Source organism: Zootoca vivipara, chromosome 8 (genome assembly GCF_963506605.1).
Source record: "Zootoca vivipara chromosome 8, rZooViv1.1, whole genome shotgun sequence".
In the NCBI taxonomy this organism is placed as follows: domain Eukaryota; kingdom Metazoa; phylum Chordata; class Lepidosauria; order Squamata; family Lacertidae; genus Zootoca; species Zootoca vivipara.
In genome coordinates, this window is record NC_083283.1 from 64,778,379 (window position 1) to 64,788,845 (window position 10,467).

The window sequence follows — 10,467 nt, forward strand, 5'->3', positions numbered from 1 at the left end:
AATCCATTCTATTAAAAAAATAAAAATAAAATCAACCGTGGGGTAGGGAATTGGCGATGGGGGAGAGAGGATGGACGGACTTCTGCAGATCCGTCGTCTCCCCCCTGGGCTCTGTCCCCCCGCTTCGCCGTCAGCTCCTGGGCGCATTACATCACCCGAGCCGAGGAGACATCTGTGAATGGGAGTAGGTGGGGCTTGGGCTGCAGAAAGGCGGGGATCGGCGCTCCCCGTATAAAAGGAAGCTCCCGGCCGAAGCGCTCCCTGTTGCTCGTTGCTGGTGCTGAAGAGAGCCGAGGTCAGGCAGGTGGGCGAGCCGGAGGCAGAAGCGGCCAGCGAGTGGGGGGGGGGGTCAGCCCGGAGTCAAGCCGTCGCCATGCGTGAGATCGTGCACATCCAGGCCGGCCAGTGTGGCAACCAGATAGGGGCGAAGGTACGGTCTGGACCAGGGCAGGGGAGGAAAGGAGGGCGTCTCTATCGTTACACGCGCTGCGGGGCGTCGCCAATGACAGGCGTTCCATGCGCCTCTAACTCCGGTGGTATTAATGACCTCGGCCTCCTGCGTATCGAAGGAGCCTATCCAGCAACCCAGCGTGTTCTCGTTCTCTCTCTCTCTCTCTCTCTCTCTCTCTCTCTCTCTCTCTCTCTCTCTCTCTCTCTCTCTCTCTCTCTCTCTCTCTCTCTCTCTCTCTCTCTCTCTCTCTCTCTCTCTCTCTCGTCTTCGTCTCACAATCTTGAGAGATGTATTCTTGTTGCCTTTTATGTGTGAGCGCTGCTAGCAGGATCCGGCGCTCTAATAAGGTGTCCAGAAAAAGGCGTTTCCTCATCCCGCCTTGTAGCCACTTCGTGCTTTGAGTCAGCGCTCGCCTTGGGCGCTCATGTCACCAAGTCTCTCTCTCTCTCTCTCTCTCTCTCTCTCTCTCTCTCTCTCTCTCTCTCTCTCTCTCTCTCTCTCTCTCTCTCTCTCTCTCTCTCACACACACACACACACACACACACTTCAGGATCTGGTGCTTTAACAATAAATTTTATACCCCGCTCATCCGGCTGGGCTTCACCAGCCACTTGTTTTATTTTTGACAAGTAAGGGTAGCTGGTAACTCAATTCCCAGCCACACCCTCAATGCTGGCCTGGTACAGAGACAATATAGCCTTCAGTAAATCGAGGGGTTCTATAGTAATCTCTAGGCTCACTGGTATCCTCACTCCTAATACGGTATTGGGCTAAATTCTGCAGTAAAGGGGATTCTAACTTTCAATGAAAGATACTCCGTCTCCACTTTGCTTCCCTTGTGTAGGTAGACAGTCACAGGTGCGTTCTCTGAATTCAGTTTGGGTAGATCATATGAGCCTATTATTTTGAGCTTGACTTGTTTGGGGATATGGTTGCCCCCGCTGGGCTTTCTGTTTCCCTTTTGTGAAAGGGAATGAAGAAATACTGAATTTGCTTTGAAAACCTTGGCAGGCTATGCAGTAATAGTGTGGTCCATGCAGCATGTATCTTGAGACTCTCAAGTGAATGGAAAGTGTTCTTTAATCTTCTGAGACATTGCAGGGCATTATTTCAGTGGGAATAAAGCACCCCACCTTAGACCGTAAGTGCTTGTTCAGAAAACATTGTCACAGATCTTGGGACACATGGCCAATGGTCCTTTCATAAGGGAATTTCCCTAGCAGCTTCTAAGGTTACCTCCTTATCAAGGAGATAACCTTTTTGCTGCCATTTTGGTTATGATCATGGGCAGAGAGACTGGTCCTGGTTTGATTTTGTGTTTGAGAGAACAGCATCAGGAGACAATAGCCTTTCTAGCTCCGCAAGTGGGTGTGTACACGGGCTTGGTGGCACCTTTTCCTCCCCACAACGAAAGATTATCATTCAATTTTTAAATATGGTTAAAATTGAACAAAACCAAGAACATTTGAGACAGAGGCTTGAATAACAAAAGATAGAACAGAGGAAAATACCTATAAACATCAGGAGTGATTTTTTTAAAAAGGAAAGCAGTACTGAAGAATTTTCTGCAGCCATCCTTTTCTCACGACCCACCATGCAACATATTTCAGAATTATAAACGGAGATTTTAAAGAGCCGTCAGTGGCATCCTGGTGCATTGTGGCTTCCTTTGTGGGTTGCATGTGGAGTATTGCGGTGGTGCTGTTTCTTTGTGCTTCGAACTGCTGTCCAGGTAGCCACCTGGGATGGCAGAGCCGTTAAAGGGTTTGCTTTGATCTGCCTCATTTCCCACGGCAGAAGCTCTTCTCAGCTGGGAATCTGGCAGCCCTGACAACCGGATTTTGGCAAGGCGTGCCAGCAAGCGGCATGGGTTTTTTTGGGGGGGGCGGGGAGGAGCAGCCTTCTTGGCATTTCAAAGGCAGTTGCTAACAGCTCTTCAAAATTCCCATTCCAGTTCTGGGAAGTCATCAGCGACGAGCACGGAATTGACCCCACCGGCAGCTACCACGGAGACAGTGACCTACAGCTAGAGAGGATCAACGTCTACTACAATGAAGCAACTGGTAACCTTGGGGAGGGAGTGGGGTGTGTGTGTGAGAGAGAGGGAGAGGGAGGGAGGGAGGGAGGGCAGGGAGGTAAGCTGCTGATAGATTCTTCAAAAAATGTCATGGGCACTGGGAGAGCAGCGTGACAAAACCCTGGCAAGCCGGGGCCTTTAAGCAGCTATTGAAATCCTTGGCAACGCTTTAATGCCTACTTAAAATTCAAGCCTGGTTTCATTAGGCTGTTCCCTTTAAATCTGCACCTCCCCCCACTCCTTTTATCTGTTTAGAAAGTTGCCGTCTCTCTCTGGTGAATAGTAATGAGGTTGCCAAGAGCACAGGAGCTGCCTTGTGTTGGGTTTTGTGCAGATTCCCCTCCCTCCCCAGCCCACAAAATCTGCTGACAGCAGGTCTGTAACGCTGAGTCTCTTTTGTCTCCCCCCCCCAACTGCAGGTAACAAGTACGTGCCCCGTGCCATCCTTGTGGACTTGGAGCCTGGCACAATGGACTCTGTCAGGTCTGGACCTTTTGGGCAGATCTTTAGACCCGACAACTTTGTCTTTGGTAGGTGTTTCAGCGTGGCTGTTCTAAAACGGGTTGCCCAAGCGAAAATGAACTCGGAAGCTCAGGTCCTCTCTGCCTAGAAATTTGCCTATCTGTTCCAGTTCACCTTCATTGCCTCCTCTTCTCCTCCCTTCCACTAGGCGAAGCATGAGTGCTACAGTCAGCTTGGCTTGAAGCCAATTGGCATTTACTGCCATCAGCATGTGCGGTCCTCTTTAAAGTTGTCAGGCATCAATCTCTGCGTTGGGTTCTGCCATTATGAGCTTTCACAATAGGAGTAGGATGGGCAAGTATACATTTCCTGTTTCCCATGTGATGAAGAACCCTCTTCTGTATTGGCAGAAAAATGGGTCAAGGGATCATTCCTACATCTCTCCCACAGTGAAATGGATATTGCCACAGGAGAAAGGGCAGCCTTCTCTCTCTCTCCTTAATAGCTTAACCAGAACACACTGTGGATAGCTCAGTCGATAAAGCATGAGATGCTTGATCGCAGGGTTGTGAGTTTGAGGCACACGGGTGAAATATTCCTGCATTGCAGGGGGTTGGACTAGATGACCCTTGGTGTCCCTTCCAGCTCTACAGTTATATGATTCGATGTGTCAGGGGCTGACCAGTGTCGGATGGCAGAGACTGGTCTGACATGGACAAGGAAGGCAGGCAGTCACAGACAGAGCAGCCTTTAACAGAGGAGGAAGGGAGTAATTGCCCCCCCTTCCTTCAATGTTCCCAGTAACAGAGAGAATAGTAGATTAAGAAACCTCGCAGTTGGAGGAGGAAATAGACAGCCCTGATAAAGTTGCTAGGCAACCAGGAGGGAGCTAGCCTTTGGAAGGCTCTTTCTTTGAGAGTGGCAGCGATGTTCCTCCCTCCCCTTGGACTAGGAGGCAGGAAAGGATTAAGGAGCAACGAAAGCACAGGGGCAGAAGGACAGGGAATTGGCGTGCTTCTTGCTGCGAAAGTAGAGGAGATTCAGAGTGAACAACTGATACCTTGAGAGATGTTGGCTCAGTGCTGCTCTCTTTGTGTTATTGTAAAGAAACAGACTATAAACATGCCAGAGGCTCATTAATTCTTATTGGAAACTCCTGTACATGCCTGCAGACCTGACACTATGCTAGATTGACCATGGTCCCTGTTGCATGCAAATTTATTGGCCATGCGGTTTAGTGTTTGCATGCAAATAAATATTTGGAGAAGATACATGAGGGAAATACCAATGTTCTAGCACTTGATGAATGCACTATGCTTACCCAAGAACTCAGCAGAACCATTTCTAAGGGCTGTTACAGACTGTGCCCCCCGGAAGAGGTCATAACCAAAATCTAAAAAGAAATGTACATTCCCGCTCAAGCTGGTTTGCTTTAGCAGTTCCACCCTTTACAAATTGAGAGTGGTGGCAGCTGTAGCTTCTGCCGATTCATCACCTTTCCACTTCTTCCTCTAGGCCAGAGTGGTGCTGGGAATAACTGGGCCAAGGGCCACTACACGGAGGGAGCTGAGCTGGTGGACTCTGTGCTGGATGTGGTAAGGAAGGAATCGGAGAGCTGTGACTGCTTGCAGGGCTTCCAGTTGACCCATTCCCTGGGCGGTGGCACGGGCTCTGGGATGGGGACACTCCTCATCAGCAAGATCCGGGAGGAGTATCCCGACCGGATAATGAACACGTTCAGCGTGATGCCATCCCCTAAGGTGTCGGACACAGTGGTGGAGCCCTACAATGCCACACTGTCCGTCCACCAGCTGGTGGAGAACACAGATGAAACCTACTGTATTGACAATGAGGCCTTGTACGATATCTGCTTCCGCACACTCAAACTCACAACTCCGACGTACGGGGACCTCAACCATTTGGTGTCAGCCACCATGAGCGGCGTCACCACCTGCCTTCGCTTCCCTGGCCAACTGAATGCCGACCTCCGCAAGCTGGCGGTCAACATGGTGCCATTCCCTCGCCTGCACTTCTTCATGCCGGGCTTTGCTCCTCTCACGAGCCGCGGAAGCCAGCAATACCGAGCCCTGACAGTGCCAGAACTGACCCAGCAGATGTTTGATTCTAAGAACATGATGGCGGCCTGCGACCCGCGCCACGGGCGCTACCTGACAGTGGCGGCCATTTTCCGGGGCAGAATGTCCATGAAGGAAGTGGACGAGCAGATGCTCAACGTCCAGAACAAGAACTCCTCCTACTTCGTGGAGTGGATCCCCAACAACGTCAAGACGGCCGTGTGCGACATCCCTCCGCGAGGCCTCAAGATGTCCGCCACCTTCATTGGCAACAGCACGGCCATCCAGGAGCTCTTCAAGAGGATCTCTGAGCAGTTCACAGCCATGTTCCGCCGCAAGGCCTTCCTGCACTGGTACACCGGAGAGGGCATGGATGAGATGGAGTTCACCGAGGCCGAGAGCAACATGAATGACCTGGTCTCCGAATACCAGCAATACCAAGACGCCACAGCGGATGAGCAGGGAGAGTTTGAAGAGGAAGGCGAGGAGGACGAGGCTTAGGATCGCAGGGGTTTTGTGCAGTGGGGCAAGTTTAGTGCAATGGGGCAAGTGTTTTGGGACACAGTCTGTTCAGCTCTGCTGATGCATGCTTTTTCAGTTCAACTTGGTGCTTTCTCTGCTGGCTTTGTCAGCAGATTTACTCGTTGTGAAACAGTAGTTGCAAAAGAGTTATGACAAGGTCTTCTGTCTAAATGTCTGATACAAACATAAAAGGCATTTGTGTTTCACACTGTTGTCTGGATTCTTTTATTCTGTTGTAAAACTGCAGAGCAGAAATGAAGCCAAGTCAGGGAACAGTGGGAAATTATTATGCTACTTCTGTGACAGAAGTGTTGCAGCTGTCATGCAAGTAAATAAAATGTGAATGAACTGGACCCGTTATCAGAATGCTTCATACTCTTCCAATTAATGTTTGGCACTGGAAAAGTTATTTGACCAAGGAATAATCATCAGACATGTTGCTCTGTAACAAATTTAGATTATGTTCTCCTTTGGGCGCTAACACTATGTTAAAAGATAATGTTGATTGTCATCCTTAGGTTTCTTGGTGCGTTTCCTAATTGAGCGATGAGGGACCTGTTGTCTTCCAGATATTGTTGGATTCCAACTCCCATCAGCCCCAGTGAGCATGGCGAGTGGGAGATTTAGTCCAGCATCACTTGGGAGGTCACAGAATCCACATCCCTATTTAAGGAAGCTGGAGTATACTTTGAAGGAAATGGCCAGAAACAGGTTTTCAACAGTTTTGTAATAACTCTATAGCCCAAATTGCCCTGACATTAAAGAGTACTCTTGTCCATTGAAAATTAAGTTGCTACTCCTTGATGAAACAAGAATTGCAGCACAAATTTCATTTTTCCTGCAGATGGTCCCTCAATAGAGGTTGTGTCTACGTCGCTGGCCTATCACTACTCAGTTCATTACAGTGAGGAATTGTTTTCTTTTGCAGTTAATTTAGTCAAGTTTATCTATATATATATATATATAAATGTAAAAATATTGAAATTGTCGGCCACTATGTTCTCCGTAACCGCTTAACCGATCGTCCTGAAATTTTGACACAACGATCCAGGCCACTCCCCGAGGGTTGCTGGGGACAAAAAAACCTCAAATCACACACCTGGGTAGGTGTAGACCTGGTTTTCCACCAAGTCAAACCGCGCCCTCAAGTGGAATTCCTCCCACAGTACACCCCCTCCCTTCCTGTGAAATCTAAGCCACACCCACAAATCAAATGACATCATCAACCAAGCAACTGAAACCACCAAGTCAGCCATTATCAAACCCCTAGGCCCTGCCAGGCTGCTAGGCCTCCACTAGCCCCGGGGGGGGGTAGATAACCCACAGCAATGCACTTGGGGGCACGGCAAGGGGTTTTTACTTTACAATTTAGCACCACTACCCCCCCCCAAATCTCCCACCAAAATACAAATGCCATCCTTCAAAAATAAATACCATCCTTCAAAACGTCATGAGATACGCCAGTCATGGAGGGGGCAGTCACAGGGATTAGCCACAACAACGAGCCACACCCACAAACCCCGCCTCCACCACGAGATCCTGTAAAACAGGAGGCCTTGGCTCCATTTTACAGACTAGGCCTCCGCTCTACAGCCCTTTAAATACTATCCCGAATGGAGCCCTGGGTGGGAGGTGGGGGGAGGAGAAGCCCAAATAGGTCATGGGCTGACGGAGGGTGGGGGGAGCAACTGTCCAACAGCCACCAAAACAGCCATTCCACCCCAAGCCCAAAGCCTCTCCTGGCGGCTGCATTAATAAACGCCTGGCAGCATTAGGCAGTCGTTCATCATTTCTCCCAACACACCCTTGGGGGCACAGCGAGGGGTTTTCGCTTTGTAATTTAGTGGGCGTTGTGTCACATGTGAGGCTCCCGGCGGCCATTTTAAGTAAGGACAGTCGTGCCCCTTTTAACCTAGGCTTTACCATGTTTCTCCAAAAATAAGACACTGTCTTATATTTATTTTTCCTTAAAAAACCCCACATTGGCTTATTTTCAGGGGATGTCTTATTTTAGGAGAAACAACTGATTGTAAGCCTCTGTGTCTTTAAAAAACAAACAAACAACCATGCACTTTCTCTCCCCAGTTTAAGTCCTCAGATATTTGCAGTGGCCACCCCCCCACCCCATTTACAATCCCCTACTTTCCCCTTGCCACTTCCTGGGTTTTTTATGGAACTGAACAACTCGGGTGCTTCAGAACGTGCCTTCTGTTGCCAGGCACTTGCAGGGCCACACAGAGGCCCGGGCCAGGTAGATTAGATAATGTGGCCCTGTTTTTAACCCTTTTGTTACTTTTTCCATTTTACTGATTGTTAATATGCAGACCGGGCCCCCCTTTAGATTCGGAGGCCCGCACAAAGTGGCCCATATGACCCCCTTCCTTCTGTCTGGGCCTGTTTGTTGCTACGGGGCTATGGGGCTTCGCTATTTGACCCCCCCCTCAGAATTTTTTAAGTAGTTCTCTGCGTCCCACGACACATCATCACCCCCCATCCTTAATCTACATGTGCAGGGGCCAATGTATGGAGATACAGGGGGGAGGGGACAACAGAGGGCTCAGACAGAAGTGCATGCTGGGAAATAAAACCCAGAACCTAACAGTTCCTTCTCCAAGGGTGGGGGCCAAGGTATGGAGATACATGGGGGAGGGGCCAACACTCCCCAGGGACAACAGAGGAAAGGGTATCCTACCGAAACACAGGGATGAGCCGGGGTGGAGGGAGGAGGGGCAGGATACGTCATGGATCGGGACAGGGTGGGGGGGATCACAGGAAAGAACCACAGCAACGTGTGGCCAGGTCAGCTAGTATATATATAAACTTGCAGGGACCCAGGTGGCGCTATGGGTTAAACCACAGAGTCTAGGGCTTGCTGATCAGAAGGTTGGCGGTTCGAATCCCTGCAATGGGGTGAGCTCCCATTGCTCAGTCCCAGCTCCTGCACACCTAGCAGTTCAAAAGCACATCAAAGTGCAAGTAGATAAATAGGGAAGGTAAACAGTGTTTCCGTGCACTGCTCTGGTTTGCCAGAAGGAGCTTTGTCATGCTGGCCACATGACCCGGAAGCTGCCTGCGGACAAATGCCGGCTCCCTCGGCCTATAGAGCGAGATGAGCGCCGCAACCCCAGAGTCGGACACGACTGGACCTGATGGTCAGGGGGCCCTTTACCTATATATATATACAGTGTACACACACACACACACACACACACACACACACACACACACCCCTAATCACACTCATCTTCAAAGAGGCGAGTCAAGACCTCAGCCTAAAACCAATTGCTTGAAGGTATCATAAATGATTATCATAATTACAGGAAAACAAGATTGGGCCTGTGCCTCTGAAGCTTCATGAGAACGCAGAAGATTACAGTCAGTGATGGTAAGACTCGAGGTTCTCCTTCAGATCACTACATGCGCCTGAAACCTTGGAGGAGTGGCTGCTCAGAATATCTTTTGCTGAGACACTGTGCAGAACCTGCCTGTTTAACCGAGGAAGTCTCAACACCTGTCCTTTTGCTCTCCACAGAGAACAGTTTTCCTTCATGCTGTGCTGCTGCTGCAGGGTAAAAAAGAAAAACATGGTTTCCTTCACCACCTTCCTAGGACTGGGACAGGAACCTTTTTTTCTGCATTCCCAGGGAATAATGGGGGGGGGCAGTGTTTCCCAAACTTCATGGGCGTACCCAGGATCAAAACTAGGGGGGGCAAGCCACGCCCCCACCCCCAGCCACCCAATTGGCTGGCTGGCAATGACGTAGCCGGGATCCTCCCAGGAGGCGTGGTCAACATCAACGCCCCCCGGAGGGGAGGGGGCAGTCACGCGGTTCTCCGCAACTCCTCCCCGCCGGCCTCTGCTCTTTTTACCCTGGAAAAAAACAGTGCGCACCGATGGTAGGCTGATCTGTGCGCTCTCTCTCTCTCTCTCTCTCTCTTTCCCTCACGCCCTCTTCCTCTTCCTCCTCCCGCTCGCTTCTGTAGTGTTACAAGCCTTGCCACAGACACAGCTTTCCATCCTTTTCCAGGCAGCCGGGGGCAACTCCCACCACTGCCTTCCGCTGGGGTCTGTCTGTCTTCCGCTGGGGTCTTAAGCTGTGCCCGCTGCGGCAAGATCGTGTACCCGAATGAGAAGGACAAAAGTGCGTGCTGTGAGCTGTCTTCCCCCCCTCCTTTTTAGCTTCGGGGGCAGTTGCCCCCCCTGCCCCCTGGGTACGCCCATGTCTCTAGTTCAGGCATCCCTAAACTTCGGCCCTCCAGATGTTTTGGACTACAGTTCCCATCATCCCTGACCACTGGTCCTGTTAGCTAGGGATCATGGGAGTTGTAGGCCAAAAAATCTAGAGGGCTGCAGTTTGGGGATGCCTGCTCTAGTTGCTCTTGAACTACAACTCCCATCATCCCTAGCTAGCAGAATCAGTGGTTAGGAATGATGATGATAATTGTAGACCAAAAACAAGTGGAGACCCATGTTTGAGAAACCCTGTACCAAATGAACAAATGCCATATTCAGGGTGAAATTTGGAAAACATGGTAGTAAAGGACTGAACAAGGGTTAATAAACTAGCCCTTTTTTTTGCCTATGCTTGTTCTTCTTTAAAGGAGCTAAACACTCCCAAGCCCCTTGAAATATCTATATTTCAATGCTAATTCCCCTAACCATAACAAAAACATCTTACTTCATCTTGTCCATGTTGTTTGGAGGTGGCTGACCAAAATCTGCTGGGTTGTCATTTGTTCCTAAAATCTATTCCGTTTTTTATCCCAGAACTTGAATTCTCATCCCAATAGCTCCCTTGTGAGGAAGATGTCAGGTATTCTTTAGCTGTGATTCCTGCACTGCAGGGGGTTGGACTAGATGACCCTTTTTGTCCCTTCCA

At 49.8% G+C, this 10,467-nt stretch overlaps 1 protein-coding gene across 1 annotated transcript; it reads left to right on the forward strand.

Annotated features, from left to right (window-relative positions):
* The first annotated feature begins 279 nt into the window (after positions 1-279).
* LOC118090532 (tubulin beta-2 chain) lies at positions 280-5,793 on the forward strand. The gene is made up of 4 exons (XM_035126381.2): positions 280-430; positions 2,406-2,514; positions 2,948-3,058; positions 4,506-5,793. Exons 1-4 carry the CDS (start codon positions 374-376, stop codon positions 5,564-5,566), a joined length of 1,338 nt encoding a protein of 445 aa, XP_034982272.1. The 5' UTR covers positions 280-373; the 3' UTR covers positions 5,567-5,793.
* Positions 5,794-10,467: the final 4,674 nt, after the last annotated feature.